Source organism: Kwoniella dejecticola, chromosome 2 (genome assembly GCF_000512565.2).
Source record: "Kwoniella dejecticola CBS 10117 chromosome 2, complete sequence".
Lineage (NCBI taxonomy): Eukaryota > Fungi > Basidiomycota > Tremellomycetes > Tremellales > Cryptococcaceae > Kwoniella > Kwoniella dejecticola.
The window spans coordinates 1363786-1380880 of record NC_089302.1 but is presented as its reverse complement, the minus strand read 5'-3'; the positions used below and the strand labels follow the sequence as shown (position 1 = coordinate 1380880).

The 17095-nt window shown below is 49.2% G+C and overlaps 4 protein-coding genes across 4 annotated transcripts; 1 reads left to right on the top strand and 3 right to left on the bottom strand.

Moving 5' to 3' along the window:
• Window positions 1-91: 91 nt before the first annotated feature.
• Window positions 92-4140, bottom strand: I303_101955 (uncharacterized protein; the record flags this gene model as incomplete). The annotated part of the gene is made up of 20 exons (XM_065968446.1): window positions 92-714; window positions 769-786; window positions 864-915; window positions 977-1339; window positions 1406-1420; window positions 1477-1523; window positions 1586-1733; window positions 1862-1919; window positions 1980-2056; window positions 2112-2165; window positions 2214-2250; window positions 2308-2443; window positions 2511-2586; window positions 2642-2712; window positions 2767-2799; window positions 2927-2996; window positions 3060-3074; window positions 3128-3217; window positions 3287-3727; window positions 3787-4140. The coding sequence occupies 20 exons, from the start codon at window positions 4138-4140 to the stop codon at window positions 92-94; spliced, it is 2778 nt and encodes a 925-aa protein (XP_065824518.1).
• Window positions 4141-4528: 388 nt separating this feature from the next.
• On the top strand, window positions 4529-7593 carry I303_101954 (uncharacterized protein; the record flags this gene model as incomplete). Its single annotated transcript, XM_018405262.2, has 14 exons — window positions 4529-4558; window positions 4624-4728; window positions 4790-4884; window positions 4933-5037; window positions 5099-5204; window positions 5256-5327; window positions 5390-5422; window positions 5475-5628; window positions 5692-5761; window positions 5817-5897; window positions 5953-6327; window positions 6384-6713; window positions 6791-7294; window positions 7392-7593. 14 exons carry the CDS (start codon window positions 4529-4531, stop codon window positions 7591-7593), a joined length of 2262 nt encoding a protein of 753 aa, XP_018265543.2.
• Window positions 7594-7936: 343 nt separating this feature from the next.
• I303_101953 (uncharacterized protein) lies at window positions 7937-10978 on the bottom strand (the record flags this gene model as incomplete). The annotated part of the gene is made up of 11 exons (XM_018405263.1): window positions 7937-7996; window positions 8066-8500; window positions 8569-8826; window positions 8893-8976; window positions 9049-9241; window positions 9320-9939; window positions 9997-10342; window positions 10415-10453; window positions 10518-10551; window positions 10608-10691; window positions 10750-10978. The coding sequence occupies 11 exons, from the start codon at window positions 10976-10978 to the stop codon at window positions 7937-7939; spliced, it is 2382 nt and encodes a 793-aa protein (XP_018265544.1).
• A 565-nt stretch (window positions 10979-11543) lies between these two features.
• I303_101952 (uncharacterized protein) lies at window positions 11544-14200 on the bottom strand (the record flags this gene model as incomplete). Its single annotated transcript, XM_018405264.1, has 10 exons — window positions 11544-11872; window positions 11942-12217; window positions 12284-12562; window positions 12631-12699; window positions 12748-12884; window positions 12943-13031; window positions 13082-13195; window positions 13265-13491; window positions 13551-14075; window positions 14164-14200. 10 exons carry the CDS (start codon window positions 14198-14200, stop codon window positions 11544-11546), a joined length of 2082 nt encoding a protein of 693 aa, XP_018265545.1.
• Between the last annotated feature and the right edge of the window lie 2895 nt (window positions 14201-17095).

The following is a 17095-nucleotide window of genomic DNA, read 5'->3' as shown; positions in this document are numbered from 1 at the left end:
TACATGAGTATCCATGGATAATACATGAATATGCTATGCTGTATATGCTGGTGTCACACACAAATGCTAGATATACTACAGTACAACGGAATCACGCAACGTCCCCATTGAGAATCTCGGCCCACATATCATCCTCATCCTCGTCCTCCAGTTCCGCCCTCGGCTCCTGCTGACTGGGCTGTTGCCTAGAATTTCTGAGGTGATCATCGGTATCGTCATCGATCATAATGATTTCTTCTTCCATTTCCTCATCTGCCGCCTTTTTCGCTGTTCGACCTGCGGTCAAGGGTTTACGCCTGGCTTTAGCGGATTTGACCTTGGACTGATCGTCGTTAACGTCGATGTCGAACCATTCTCGCTGAAATCCGTTTTCGGATTCATCCTCAACCTGCTTCTTACCCTTGCCTTTCGCCTTGGGCTTAGCTTTGGGTTTGGCCTCGACCGGACCTTTTTTCGCTTTCTTGCTTGTCTTCCCTTCCAACTGGCCCTCCTCGGTTCCCACGTCCAGCGCACCCTCGGTTTCTTCGTTGTCCTCATCGTCTATCTCATCATCCGGATCAGACTCTTTGCCTTTCTTCGATTTACTCTTCTTCACTTTCGGCGCCGGGAAAGTACATTCAATCTTGATCGATCGACCGGCTTCTACGTCCTCCAGTCGCATTCGCGTCAGACGCACCGCTTGGTCGGAAGGCATGATGTAGACATTAACGTTATCTGCGAGAACTCGATCAGCCTTGTCCTGCTGATTCCATGCTGAATGTCACATACAAGCCGTTGCGGAATAGGCTGTACGAGATTTTGCAGTATTTCATTAGTGAGAATGCGTGACGTGCCTCTTCGCAGAGATGACAATTTGCACTCACAATCTTCCAAGTAGCCCAGGAGGAGCAGATGAATCATCAGAGTCTCCGTATCCTATGTTGGAGGTTTGTGAGCCGATACTGAGCATGGTGCTACCGGTCATGCCGAAACTCACATCCTTTCCTAACAAAATTTTTCCGCCTACGCTATCTAGATCGACCTTCTCCTTCTCTCCATTCGCTTTCCTTTTTCCTTTCCTTCCCTCACCTCCACCGACTACGCTGAACGTACCGCCCCCCAAGCCTCGGACCAGATCGGACAGATTCGCCAATGTGACTCTGCCATGCTCACTCTGCACATATTGAGCTACCTTGAGTATCCTCCATGCCTCAACGGACACATCCTTGGTGACGATCGAGTCGGGTTCCCTTGTACAATTATCACATATGCCACACTTCGACGTGGTGCCGGATGATGAGGACAGAGTGTCGGGTGCATCCCAGGCTGAAGCTGACAAATGGGCTGATGCGGAGAAGTACTGCGAATACAGCAGGAGTCATTTCAGAGGCTTGACCGTACTGCAATGAGCATTGTGACTGCTCACTCTAGCAAAGGCGACCTAATAGCAAGCAAGTCGCAATCAGCAACGATTGAGAGCAGCTTGCAGCAACCTACTTTTCTGCACGTTTCCAAATCCTGAGCGAATTTTAGCATTTCCCTCACTATATACATAGATGATCAGCCCGGAATCTATTCTTGATGTAACGACCACCACTCGACTTACACTTGCTGGACCCGTCCGTATCTTGGAAGGTCAAGGATGACAACCGTGCGGCATCTTGGCCTCGGTAGAACAGCACGCAATCACTAGCTTCACCGTCTCGTCCAGCCCGGCCCGTTTCCTGATAATAGCCTTCGAGCGATTTGGACATCTGAGAACACTGATCAGTCGTACGCAGTGGTGTTTTGTGTGGGCGATATGACGTACAGAGTGATCTAGAATTGTAGTGATCAGTCAAGCGTATCTGAGACGATGCAGGGGAAAAGACTAACGTATTACATATCTGACATCCCCTTTATCTATACCCAAACCAAAAGCGATGGTGGCGCAAATGACACTAAATGGTAAACAGTCGATGTGAGCAGCCCTCCTTTCTGGAATCTTTCGGGCGATTTACTTAATTCTACCTTCTCTCCATTTCACATGTATTCTTTCCTTATCGTAATCTTCGATACCGGCATGGTAAACACCGGTCTGTCCCATCCATTAGCTCTCGATCGACGCGAAGAAAGGCTTTCATCCATCATACCTTGATCTCTCCATTGGACCATTCCCGCAATTCTTCGGCGACCGTTTCGGCATCCTGCAGAACGAGTGAGCGCGTGATACCATTCCAAGTGAGAACTCATACCTTCTTGCTCAAGCAGTATATAATTCCGCTCTGCCCACTGGGAAATTGTGGATCAGGTACGCTAACGATTTTCGATATACGTTGAAAAGCTCACGGATGTGTTTGCTGGATCCACTGTCCCATAGCCGCTATGGCCATCTTCGAGCTAGACGCTTTTGGTAGTACCTTGTATTGCAAGTTCGGTCGGAAGAGCGGTGCGGAGAAAAAGACCGTCCCTGTTGACTTCGCAGCTGGGAATAATTCACATATTAGCTCGTTTAGGGGGTCCAATCTTGCGGGAGACGTCAGTCCACGTACCATTGCCGTCTGTTATCGGACCGAGACGAAGAATCTTGAGCAGATCAGGGAGGGTCTTCGAGCTCAAAGTGGCTGTCTGAGACCATCGGTCAGATCTCAAGTAATTATACTGATATACTCGAAATACCCACTACTGCCTGAATTGGCACTCTAGGAAAAAGCGTCTTGAGCATTGAGAGCTTTTTGTAGTCAGGTCGGAAGTCTGACCGGGATAGGTCAGCTATGCATGAACTAAGCGGTCTGGAACGACGCTCACCATGGCCGAGTTGACTGCAACAATGTGCTTCGTCTGTCCATAAATTGGTCAGCTGAACAACGCCGAATAGATCAAGTCAATTCACCAATCACGAAGCGACCTGCGGATGCACAATCTTAGCACACATCATCGGAGAGATAGAACAGGGGAGTTAGCTCACGTAGTCTGCCATTCTCGTTGACCTTCTCCAAAGTCGAAATGAGTCGCTTGGACTTAGAGACTTTCTCTGGCTAAGCTATTGATCAGCTTATCTTCTCCAAGGGGATGATCAGGAATAGAAGATTCGGACTGACTGTGACATAACAGAGCTAAGCCTGAGCAATCAGCTAGGTTCTGAGTGCAGCGGAGTTGAAGATCATACCCTGATCTCTTTTTCCCCTCTAGACGAGCCATTCTTCATCCTCTCGTATATCGCATTCTGCTCCGATGTAGACGTTGCTCCAGTCATCATCTGATGCAGGCGCAATCGATCAGCTATTTCCCCTTCAACTGGACTTTCCGAGTTCCTAATCTAACTTACCACGCATTCGACTCCTATTTCTTTCAACGCTCTCACCTGGTCCCAGATCAGCGCTAAGAGTGGACTGATGACTACCGTCAATCCACTTCCCATCACAGCTGGCAATTGATAAGTCAAACTTTTTCCACCTCCAGTCGGCATGACGCAGACTATATCCCTATCGTCCATTGCGGCGTTTATGACACCTTCCTGACACAATCTGAAAGAGTCCAAACCGAATGTGGAATTCAGCTTCTGCAGAGTTTGAGGTGAGAAAACGAAGTTGGAATTATGATAATTGGTCGTTCCGCTTTGGGCAGGTCTGCCGATAACCGTCTTCCCGTTCACAGGCTTCGATACGCTTGATGCCTTCGACAATTGCGCTTCCAACGATCCGCGGTCAGCGGTCAAGGAGCTGTACAACTGCTGCAAAGGCCTGAGTTGCGCTTCTACATCTTTGATCTGTAAGTCGGGTTCATCGTCAGCTCATTGGAATCAATCTAGGGAGCACCAGTATTTACCTCTTTATCCAGCTTCGCGATGGCTACTTTCAATGCTTCTTTAGCATCCATATCCATGGAGCCAATTTGACTAATTGAGGGTTTAGTCTCCCCGCTGTCATGAGCCATCTGATAAGCATTTGCCGCTTTTGACCCAGCTCCGAAATAATGACTCGATTTCGCCTGGGCTATCTGATGATCTTCCTCATCGCTGTCCACAAATATAGCTGTCTCCTGAGATACTTTTCGTGTCGGCTTCATCTGCCTGACACCTGTAGATGGCGTCCGAGATGATGGGCGCCGGCGAGAGGAAGAAGCCTGAGCATTTGGGGGTGGTGGACTAAGCCGATCGGAGTAGAGATGAAAGCCGGACATGATAGAAATGAAGTGCCCTGTAAGATGTCGCTACGAGCTGCTTCCTGGAGTTTCAAGTGAGTAATGGTCTCTCGACAGTCGCCATCTTTGTATCTTGACGGCGCTGCTGAGCTGAGATGGTTGGAAAAGGTTGTGAGGATAAAGCAAGTTTGCATAAGATGAACGGAATCTCATGACGGTGAACTGGACGCGTCCGTTGTAATTGACCTCATGTTGACACAACACGTGGCTTTACGCCGACGAGTTTGGCGTCACGTGACTGTTCGCTCATTGTCCTGGATTTTTGGTGAAGCACAATATCCGAAAGTTAGATCGCATCGATTTATGATCAATTATCACACATAGATACAGAAGAGAAAGCAGTAAGCACAAAAGGAGACAAGATAGAATGGGCAAACACAGAGGAAAGAAGCCGACTGTCAGTCCACCATCTGTGAAGTGCGCTGTGATTCTGATGCTCATCGATCCGATCTACTGACACAGCGAGGAGGCAACCGACAACCGCAAAGTCGGGATGACAAACAGAATGATTGGAACGCATTCGTAGGATCGGATAAAAGCAATGCTGCCTTTGAGGAGTACTACAAAGTCAGTAAAGGTCTTTGATCATCTCTCAAAGATTGACTGACCGCTGCCTTCATCTCCGCAGGCTCAAGATATCATGCCTGAAGCTGAATGGGAGCCTTTTATGGAATCTTTGAGGAAGGAGTTGCCCGTGACATTCAGAGTAACTGGATCGAGAGCGTGAGTGGTCCATCATCGATGTATGGATGCAGCTCACTCCGACTCAAGTCACGCGGAAACGATAAACGATATAATCAAGAACACCTACGTGCCAAATATGCAAGATGTTGAATTCGAGGGTCAAAAGTATGATCCTCCGTCACAATTGTCGTGGTAAGTAGCCTTGAACTCACCTGATATGCAGCTCGCGAAAGAAGCTGACAAGACTTCATAGGTATCCTGGTCAGCTGGCCTGGCAGGTCGACGCGCCAAAACGAGTTGTCAGGAAGACAGAGCCGTTCAAGAACTTCCAGCGATTCTTGGTTGGCGAGACTGAGGTCGTAAGTTTCCATGGCATAGCCGCTTCAATGACGCTGATCGGTCCGCGGCAGGGAAATCTGAGTCGACAGGAAGCTGTATCGATGATCCCGCCTCTATTCCTTGATGCGCAACCTCATCATGCTGTACGTATAAGCTATTACAGTCCTCAATTTTGGAGCATCTCAGCTGAAGTTGCTGCCATCAGTGTTTGGATATGTGTGCTGCTCCGGGTTCAAAGGTAAGCAGTACACACCACCTCGCTGCTGATATCAAGCTGACCTGATGACTAGACCGCCCAAATCATCGAAGCCCTCAATCCCCATCATACCGCATCCACAGGTCTCCTTATTGCAAATGATTCCGACTACAAGCGTACACACATGCTTGTCCACCAAACTGGTAGAATGCCGAGCAGAGGATTGATAGTCACCAACTTTGATGCTTGTAAGCGCCATCACCAACTACCCGATAGAGCCCGTGTGCAAGCTGATTTTACTATTTCTTCAGCTCTGTTCCCTTCGATTAAGCTGAAAGGTGGAAAGCAATTGCAGTTTGATAGGATACTGGCGGATGTACCGTACGTTTCGCTCTGCTCATAGACTTTCAGTACTTATGCTGATAATCAAGAACAGATGCAGCGGTGACGGTACGTTGAGGAAAAATCTGGAGATTTGGAACAAATGGGGTGCTGCAGATGGAAACAGTTTACACTCGTTAGTCAGACTCATGATTTCTTTCCAGCATAATCGAAGACTGACTTCGTTTCAGCCTACAATTACGGATTCTCGAGCGGGCCATGAATATGCTCAAGCCAGGAGGACGACTAGTGTACTCGACGTGTTCTTTCAACCCTTCAGAAGACGAAGCTGTTATCGCCGCAGCATTGAATGCGAAACCGGGAAGGTTCCATATTGTCGATGTCTCTTCGGAATTGCCTGAGCTAAAACGAAGACCTGGAAAGAGTGCTTGGAAGGTGGGAAGTCAGCCAGCTGCGAAAGATCGACAATTGGTTTGGTACGATACTTTCGAAGATTATAGAGAGGCAGTCAAGAAGGGTGAGGAGAAGGAGAATGATCGAGGCAAAGGATTGCCTAAATCCCTTTGGCCACCTGCCAATGCTGGCGAGTTGAACCTGGATAGATGGTGCGTCGAGCTTTGCCTCCCCGGCACTGGATAGCCTAAGCTGACGCCCTGAAAAGTATGCGACTCCTTCCTCATGACCAGAACACCGGAGGTTTCTTCGTCTGTGTGCTTGAGAAGAAAGGCGACAGTACTGAAATCGCCAAGGAGGCTTCCTCATCTTCCCTCAAGCGTCCTGCGACTTCCCCATCGCCAGCAGCTGAGAGCAAGCGAGCCCGAGAGAAATCTCCTGCTCCCGAACTTTCAGCTACTGAGACTCCCACGGAAACCACGCCCTCTGCGACGCCTGCCGCTCAGCCTACTACGAAGAAGGAGAAGCGGGATTTGACTTTCAAGGAGGATCCCCTTTCGTACGTAGACCCAGAGCATGCCGAGGTGAAGAGTATCATGTGAGTCTCCGACCATATCCATCCGACAGGCTGTCATCAGCTTTCCGTGTACCTCTCTGACTAGTGCAACATCGTAGTGCGCGATTTAAGTTCAAGGAAAGCTTCCAACGTGATAACTTGATGGTTCGAAACGAGTACGGAGATCCACTACGAACCATATACATGACGAACGATATTGTCAAGGAGATCATTCAAAACAATGATTACACTCGATTACGTATTGTCTCCGCCGGTGTTAAGTGTTTCGCGAGACAAGATTCATCGCAACGCACAGAAATCAGATGCAAGTGGCGTACACCTATGGACGGCATTCTTGAAGTGCTTCCTCACGTCGGAGAAGGAGTGGTCATCTCAGCTACACTGGAGGAATTGAGAGTATTGCTGGAAGATCATTATCCGCCTATCGACTCGTTCAAAGATGGAGAATGGAAGGATACCATGCAATCTAGAGATATGGGATGCGAGATCATCCGCTTCGTCGCGGGTAAGCTGGCTGGAGGAGAATTAGCGCTTCCGATGTATCTCCCCGTTTGGAAAGCCAAGATGAGTCTCAGTCTGATGATCGATAAAAGGGAAAAGAGGTGAGTAGCCCCAATCATCTCTCTTGGTATTGATATCGGACCAGGGGTTCTGTCACCAACAAATACATTGACTGACCCCCTCTGCGTCATTTTCTAGTATTTTGTCGCTACGTACTTTCGGAGAAGACATCTGTAAACCCCCTCCACCTCAGAAGGATTTCGGAAAGAAACCTGAAGGTGCAGTGGACCCTGTGCCTGTGACTGAAGGTCAAGGAGATGCCGGTGTAGCTTTGGCTGCTGAAGTCGCCGAAGGGGATGATGCAGCAGAGAAGACGGAAGAGAGTGCTATGAACGCATAGTCTGGAAAAGACATCATCATCATCTATAGAACATGCATCTTGGTTGTCGATCAAATGGGTTGCCCGAAGCCGAAACCAAGAACAATAATCACGGATAGCTGGCGATATCCGCACACAAGCAAGCTGTTCAATTGCTTATCTAGCACACTAGCAGATATCATTGATTCATTGCAACACGTAATCACTGACCCATCCATAACCAAGTAATTCTGCTCTATATACACAGATCCACAAAACAGACAATACACGCAATATCGAGAGATCGAAGAAGGAAAAAGTAGAGAAGGTAAGGAGCCATGTAAGGTGAAGTAAGGTGAGGAGGATGCAAGGTCATCGAGCTGGTTTATCCGGTTCCACAATAATCGGCATACTGCTTAGAACTTGCCTCTGGATTTCCCCACCACTACAAGCACAATCACACAATATACGTCAGTTTCGGTTGATCGCGAGAAAGTAAAAGAAGAACACTTACAGTTGGGAAAGCCCTTTCCTGACCTCCTCCACCATTGACAGCGAACGTCAAGATGAACATCATCACTTTCGCCCCTGCGTCCAGACCTCCTCCTACAATATAATTATATCGTCCGAACCAAGCTGGGTTCCTTAGTCGCATGTACCACTGAGAAAACAGTCCAGTCAAAATCCTAGACGTCTGAACCGACGTCGATCCTGCATACGTCACACCCGAGCTGACGAGGATGACGGGGAGGACGATTTTTCTGACGGTTATTGGACCGATCTTCTCGTATCGCTCAGCGATGAACCAGTGAATTACGGGAAGACAAGCGCCAATGAGAAGACCGAGAGGGATGATACCGTATCCGTTGTTCTTGAATGTGTATACGTATTTGGCCAATGACCAAGTCACGGCGTTGGAGTTCAAAGATTGGACTTGGACGCCAGACCACTATTCGACCATTAAGGAAGATGAGCCAAGTAGTCCTTAATGAGGAGGGTTTGTGAGAATGCACTTACGATTTGAGAACCGGTAGGATCAAGTAAGATGTTCCTCTTGTGTGTGGTGATGGTATCCATCATGACGTAGTTGAGGACCGCACCGAGAAGACTGGAATAGGTTTGACATAGGAACATGGTTCTGTAGCTGATCTTGAGATACTGAGAGAGTTTGAGATCCTCAGCAAGGAAGACAGCTAAAACGGTGACTTCGTGTGAGAACATCGAGAAGTACAGGTTGGCGACTGGGCGGCCGGGCAGAACTGCTCCAGCAAGCATCTACCCAAAACAAACACGCTTAGCCTGGATCACATAAGCCGATAATCTGGGAGATACCAGGCTCACCTTCGAGATGTTGTTGGTGGCTACAGAAGTGCCGAGAAGACCGTAGAGTATCAACGAGAACGGGGTGATAACGAATCCAAGACCCTTTATTAAGAAGGACCGTACTTTCAGCTCTAGCATTGATTGATATATGAATTGATTGATTGATAGACTTACCAAGGCAACAATGTAACTCCACCATGTCATAGAAGTATGTCCGATACAGACAGCAGTCATACCAAGCGCAAATCCGATTGCTAACACCACAACGTACCACCACAGTGGCACTTGCTTGTAATTCCGCTTCATGACGAGATAGTGCGGATCCTGCTCAGATCCTTCACGAGCCTCTTTGACGCTTTTGATGATTCTGTAGATGCAAGCAGGCGTGACATCAGCTGTCATACAGGATGAGACAGATGCACGCATCTTTCCACAATCCACTCACTGTTTGCCGTAGAATAGGGTTATATGGGTTATCAGAGCCCCAATAGCCATCATCGCCGTGATGTTGTACCAGATATTGGTAGCCGTCAGTCTGGGCAGACCTTGAGTCTCCAGCGCTTCCACAACAAGACGATGACTCGAATCGAATACCGCAGTCTGATTATACGCCTTTCCAGTCTTCTCGTTGAACAAACTCGTACTCATAAAATTGAGGTGTTTGGCGTTCCAAGCATTGCCGTAGTACAGGACCAAACACATGAAGTACGAGATCAAGAGACCGACCCAAGTATTTGCTTGTTGGATAAGCGGAAGAGCCATGTATTTCGAAGTAACGTATTGCCAATCTAGCGATAAGCTGAGAATGCCCTGCCCCTCATTCGAATTCGCTCCGCCAAATATGTTTTTAACGATGGTCCGTGGTCTCGCTGGAGCGTGCATGGAGGCAAGGCATGGGATAGAAATACCGTTTAGCCAAGGGAAGATGTACGAGGCAAACGGTTCCCAAATGAAAGCTGAGATCGAGGTCCAAGCGAACATCTTGACTCTCCTTTTGTTCATTCCCTGCGTGTCCCGGTGGAGTGTTTGATAGATAGATACCATGGGTAGAGATTTCCACCATACCTGCGATCATCGTCAGCAATGCAAGTCTTTGGTGAAGTAAGCGGCATGAAAATTTACCATTTGTGAGGGGTGGATGATTATAGATCGCATCAAGCCTACAATACCGTAGCCGAGGATAGAAGCGGAAAACACCGTGAGAATGGCGACAGCCCTGCTCGAATGGGTCGTGTAATACAGTTTCTCAGCAGCAAATACTTGGACCGCCTCTGCTCCGTTCCCAGAAGATGTGGACATGATCGATGCCAAAGCATGTTCTTTGAGCCCAAAGTGACCCGGGTTAATGAAGTGAACGATAGGAGCGAGCCATCGGGCCTGATTGGGAAGACGGCGTTCGACGAAAGATTTGGTGGGCAGGACCCTTGCCCAGGCATTACCCAGAACGTATGCTATCAAGACAAGGAAGCTGTGAAGAGGTCAACAGACATAACTGCCTTGATATTTTACACTGAGAGGAGTGAAGATCTATAACACTTACATCGAGTCGAAAGAGACCGAGACAGGCTTATAGAAATAGCTAAGCATCCAGGGTTAGCGGGTTAGCAGCTAAGCGTGATGTATAGCGATACTTAATGGCTCACATCTGATTGATACAAGCGGCAAGCGCAGTCAAGCCTAACATCCGGTCAGCGGGGAAAAGTCTTGATGAGTATCGAGCGCGATTGACTCACCACTGCCGATGACAAACGATCTAAAAGTCAGAGCTGGATCGCCATCGTCTTGCGTAGAGACCACATATCTCGCAACATCAGTACCTGCAAGTATATCAATATCAGCCACGGTGTCATTGTCAGACAGGATAAGCGTACTTACCATCACGGATTACCACTTGACCTCCTTGCAATTCCCTCTCATTCTGCTCTCTGATCTCAGCTTCGTCGACATTCTTCAAGTCCTTGCCATCCTCGCTAGACTGATCAAATTTCTCGTCAGAAGCAGCCAGCTGTCCTTCTGTTTCTGCATCTGCAGGCACATGGGCGAGTGGAGAAGTGACGGCTTTTGACTCCGAAGGTAGAGTCGGAACAACTTGAGCTTGATCCATTTTATCAAGAACGATGAAGGGGGCCGTCCTGTCAAGACCCAAGCCGATCAATCTGCTTGGACTATTCGATCCGTGTCAAGGCTCCATGGTATCTTGGCGGTATATATATATCAATCATCTTTTACATTATCTATCGTGTAGTTGAATTCGTCGAAAGACTTTCAAGAGAAGAAAGATAAAAGACATGACATTTGTCGTGATAACAGTGAATAATCGCGTGGTTAAAGCCTATTCCCGGTACGGTGTTATCTAAATTCCGCCTGTCCCGTAATTCTGGTTCACCATAAGGTTCTGCGGTGAAAGCTTATGGGCGGGATCAGCGACATGGATGGAAAGTGGAGCAGATACCGGGATGAACAGAGGCAGGAAGAGCGAAGTCAAGCGAGAAATCTAATTGCGACCCTGTGCTAATCACGCGATTTCGCCAATTTTCCCGAGATTTCATGATAAGAGCACGCAATCATTCAGAGTCTTGGCATTTTGCATCTCGCATTTAACCATGCATCAATATCGGTTCTACCCGACGAACAAATTATGCACCTGCAATGTGAGGCAATGAGGACGATCAAAAGTTCCAATTCGTTCCGTCTGCTTCCTGCCCCAAAATCTCATTCAACCAATTGTCCATTGGAGGCAACGACCAAGACATCTCCTCTGGTCGACTGTCATCGGCAACATCAAAAGCGAACAGACTAAATGTATCGATGTTCACGGTGTCGATAGGCACGTCAGCAGCAGCAGCAGCAAAGGCAGCTGTTGAGTCCGAGTCTGTGAGCTGTAGCAAGGAGTGGCTGACTTCCAGCTCTGTTGATGGCGGGGTCCGAGGACGAGGTACATTATTTATCGTGGTCGATGACGAGCTTGGGGCTTTCACCGCGGCTTCTGCATGTTCGCCTGTCCAGATGATGGGAAAGTGGTTGATTGAGCGAGTGACTGTCACTTTCTCTCAAAGATTCAACTTACGAGTCCGTTTTGGTTTGCTTTCAGCCAAAGGAGAAACCACATGTAATCTCTCCCCTGTACCTGCTTCCGCTTCTCTACCTTTTACGCCATCTCTTGCTACGACATACAATGTCCGGATGATTTGAGCATGATTCTGTCGACCGGCAGTCATATGCGTGATATCGCCGTTGCCTTCCGCCCAGCGAGACGTAGCCCTGGACGCTGCTTGTATACCATGCAATGCGCTTGTTGAGCGAGTTTGCAGATGATCGCGGAACATCATCAAGCAACAGAACGCTACAACCACCACGAGTTTCAGTCGCTTGATTTCATGTCGTAAGCTTCGTCATAGACGGCACTCACTCAGTCCGTATAAACCTATTCTTGAGGTATCCAACAGCCAGTCCCCTTTTTCCTGGATCCAGACGGCCAATGTATGTGATCTCTCCGCGATGGCTTTCCATCGACCTGGACTGGGTCGGTAGGTCACATGGGTCGGACGTTGTATCTTTGTACTCGAGACACCCCTCAGAAACAGCGCCTCAACTGTCAAAATGGATAATTCGAAAACAACGCTTCCAACCTCTGACGTGGGGCCGAATTTCAGTGCGTCATTCACACGAGAACGGCAAGCGTCGATGGCTGACGAGGCAACGTCAGGCCATCAGCTCTTGACGGCGAAATTGTGAAACATGCTTTCTGGAACTCACCCATGATTAGTCCCTCTATGCGGTCGTCATTTGTACGTGCCAACACTTTGGGCGTATAAATCTCTTTCACTGGTATTTGTCTCAGTCCTGAATCAGCTCTTCAAGAAAGTCACTCACAGACCCTTCCGAGCAATGTGCTTGCGTTGTACAGCTCAGCTTGTAGGATCATTTGAGGATCTGTTTCGCTGATCATACAGATATCATCGCAATCATCAAGATCTATGATTTGCGGTAGCCCATAACCCGCTGCGAGCCTGTGTGATCGTCAGCGGTGATTTCACTCTACCCTGATGATAATGTACCTCGACGCACCATCTGTCCGCTATCAGGCATGAACGCCACGCGCTCCTTCGCCTCACTGCAATTTCAACAGGAAATTCTATGTCCGTTCGATGAAGCCCCTGTCCTGCCATTCAGCATCGCCCGATCAGTAGTCCATAATTCCACTCACCAATTCTTGCGCCATACGTATAGCAGAACTACACCGCTGAAAAGACAGAGATCCGCCTGAACTTTGTCGCTGATTCATGAGAAGTTCTGCTTTGCTAGTAGCTATCAAGAGAGCCTGAAATAAAGAGGTTCTCGGTATCAGCATGGCATGGGCTGCACATTAGCGTAAATCATCGATACTCACCTGTATGTTGGCTACGCTAGCTACTTTCAACACATCGCTCTGATCCAGTAAATTTACCAATCTATCTTTGGCCGCTAGAAACACAGATGTCGGGGTCTTCCTCGACAAAGCTGCTACGGCGCATACGGCCGATATGGTCACCACCGACATCCTCGCGGGGCTGAACACCTCGTGAGATAGTAAGATAGGGTTGAGAGGGGATACATAAGTAGCGTAGTCGGAGAGCACTAGGGGACACTTTCATAAGCGTACTTGAGCATTCGTCAGGCGAAATATCCGGACATACATTGCTCAGTCACGCCCAAGCTTAATCCCCTTTCTGCCAGCTGAGTCTCTCTACCTATCCCATTCGGTCGACGCCGTTTCCTTGATTGATGCCGAAGCGAACCATCGTCAACGTTTGTGCGATCAATCGCACGTGGTCCGGATTCCTCAGCTTCACTGCTCCGTCCGTAAGAAACAGCTATTTCATCGCGTAGACTCGATAAACTGGTGAAGCCCAGTATACGAGGCTCTGTAGCTAAGTGAGCGGAAAGTGAGATGTTTGGATATGTTATGGGTGCCGCAGTGGGCTCGGCGTAGTCTTTCACGGTCGTCCGTGCTTGTCGAGGGGAAGTAATCGGTGCGATTGATGAGCTTTCGTTTGGCTCAAGCTGCCTGTCTTCGGAACCGCGCCGATTAGAAGGGTACAAGGGTGGTTGGGAAGCACTTGTTTGGTGCCTCGAAGAAGAATCCAAGATAGCCCTTCGCTTTGGCTGGGTTGTTGTACATTCTGCCGACAGCCTATCGCACCTTGTGCAGCTATCTGATTCTAAATTCAATCTTTGACATCGGCTATTGTTGGACTTGGCAACTTAGCGCAACACGTCAAAAATTTCCCTCAGATGAAAGTTGCCTACCTTCGGACAGATCTGCATCGATCGCACCTTTGAACATCGTGCATTAGTCAGCTGCTAGCTCTCATGATTCGTCATGCACAAGGGGTCACGAATACCGGCAACTCACGCCTTCACTGTCCTCCTCCTTTTCACGATCAGCCGATCCCGCGCTCCCGATGAGTCCGCTCTTGCAGCTTCTGCAGATGGTTCCAGATAACTCATTCGAACTAAGACGGCTCGATGATTCTGGGTAGTCGCGACATGTTTGCAATAAGATACTAATTAAGTCTGATTTGCATGTCTATACGATTTGTTATCTTCGCTCTATCTCGCACGCCATTGTTCTGTTGTCGGATTTGCCCGCTGATGATACACGGCGTCAGGCACCACGCTTGGACCAGCACACACTGCGGACACACAAACAAGTGTAAAAAACATTGAGCGGCATCATCGCTCCGATCCCGATCTCCTTATCAATCAGCTCATGTGAAGTTCTACCGTCCGAATAGCGTTCACTGGATTTCGTCTTGCTGATCACATACGCAAAAAGAGAAACTACAGCACCCGGGATTCCCAAGTGGTCCCCCACCTTGGTACTAACCGAGCGATATCCAACTTAACGCCGGGGAGTTAGATGCATGTCTAGGCGGGCTATGGTACGTAGTTACAGGCTGTATAGAAGGGGTCCGTGCGCGGCACGTCTATTGTGTGGCCCATCATGGTCATTAACCCAGGAAGGTCCTGCCTCTTGCCCTCGCCAGGGACACACTAACGCTCGTGAGCATCCACGAGTACGCCACTCCCGGTAGCTTCCATCTCTTCCACTCCTTCAGCTTCTCCGTCATCTCCTCGTCCATATATCCTCCTGACGACATCACCAGAGGAACAAACGGGGCTCTGTCTCCCTCCGGGAGATTTAGGACCTTCGTTCGCGCCTGCTGCTTCAGTACCTTCCTAATCCTTCTCTCAATGTCCTCCCTTAGCCTGCCCCCTTCCATGTCCCTCGCTATCTGATCCCTTTCCTCGACCGTCCTCCCATTTGTTCTAATCGCTTGTTGGTGGTATGGGGAGGCGAGGGAGATAACCTTCAGATCGTATTCCTCCATCACTACCGGTCGGTCCTCGCTGTTGTCCAGAGCTACCCTTATGTCATTCCTCCTCGTGAGCCGCCGTCCAATGAAAGGTTCGATCGTGATCGTTGCGCCGCTAATCGTCTTAAGGCCCGTCGCTAAGTGGTGTTTCACCGCTTCGTGTCTCGATACTCGGTAATCCTTCCTCCCTGGGCACCATTCATCATGTCCCGCCGTGTTGGAATTGTGACACCTCCGGCATCTCCCTTCGTAGCCCGGCAGGAGCGTCCTGTAACAAAGATTCGCTTGAATGGTAGTGTTTTGTAGTACGAATCGTGCGTGGGACGGCACTGCCGACAGCCACCTCCTTCCCAACACTGATGAGGACTCTGCAACCTGAACCCTGTCGTGTTGATGCAATTCCTCCATCAGTTCCTTACTCCTCTCCTCATGCGCCTCCCGGCATAGCACGGCCTGTGATTCCACCCCCTCGGCCTCCTCCAGCGACTCGACCAACGGGCGGAGGGCCTTGCTAGCCAAAGAGGAAGCCGCCTGGTAGGCCATCTGGGCATCCAGCTTGTATGAGTACAGGCCTAGCCCCCCCAGTTTGACCGGCAGAGCTAGGAGTGCCCTGTCCCTCTCAACCAGCCTCCTCGGCACCCTCACTCCTCTTATCCTGTCCAATGCCCCCCATATCACTCCGTCCATTCTATCCCATTCTTCCTCCAAATCCTCCGACCTGAGTGTCCGCATGAGATGCCGGTGCTTCTGTTGCAACGATTGGCGGAGAATGAGTAGAGCGTGCTGACGTGGAAGTGTGTGTATCTCCTCCATGTCCTTCTCCAACTGGTCCGTCTCCTCCCTAAGGAACCTAGCCCTCATCTCCTTCGTCCCCAAACATGTCCCAAGCATCCTAACATCTGCCTGTCCCCTCCTGACTTCCTCCAGGCTCCCCTGCCTACATTTGGCTACATTGAGGCTGAGTGGCGAATCGTTCCTGCCAAAGAACTCCACTGCAATCTCCAGTCCCTTGTCGTCTGGTCCTAGGATGAAGATGTCGTCCAGATAAGCTAGCACTAGGTATCTCGGGCCTAGCGCCTCCTGGAGCCACTCGATGGTGTCTCGGATCGAGACCGAAAATAGAAAGGGGCCAATAGGGTCGCCTTGTCGTTGTCCTTCCGCCGAAGGGATCATATGAACCTTGTCGTGGATTCTCGAGTGCACGTACAAGGGCGTTGGAATGTTGTATGACCAGGCTGCTAGCCTCGTGAAGTATGGGGCATACTTCGACAGTGCTGGTCGCAGATTACGTCGTTTGTTGGTGTTGAAAGCGTTGACCGCATCCAGCGAGACGTAGTGGGTGTAGGGGAAGGAGGGATGTTGATCCAAGGAATACTGAACAGCCCTCACTATAGGCTCCACACCTCCCCTTGTCCCTACCCCAAATTGGTGAGAGGAAAGCGATGTCCGATCGAAATTGGTGGCAAAGATTGCCTTCATCGCTAGTCGGTAGAACATTTCCCCCACCGCAATCGGTCTAATACCGCCGTCGGGCTTGAGGAGAGGGGTGAGTCTTGCAGCGCAAAGAAGATCCTTGCCCAGCGCGACGCCCGTTGCTATCTCCGCAGTGAGGGTCTGTTACGTTGAGATCAACCTACCTTGTAGCGTTGGACTCTAGTATATCTGAACTTAAGGTCTCAAAGCAAATCGTAATCTATCAACTCTAAATACTTCAACTGATGAAGCTCCTCGTCCCTCGAGGAGCTATCTTCAATAACAAAACTCACTAGGGACTGGTCAAGTAGCTAGCGAGGTCAGGTAGGTTAACTCAAATTCATTCAATAGCAATGTGCTATCGAACAACTGTCAGAACTAGATCTCTG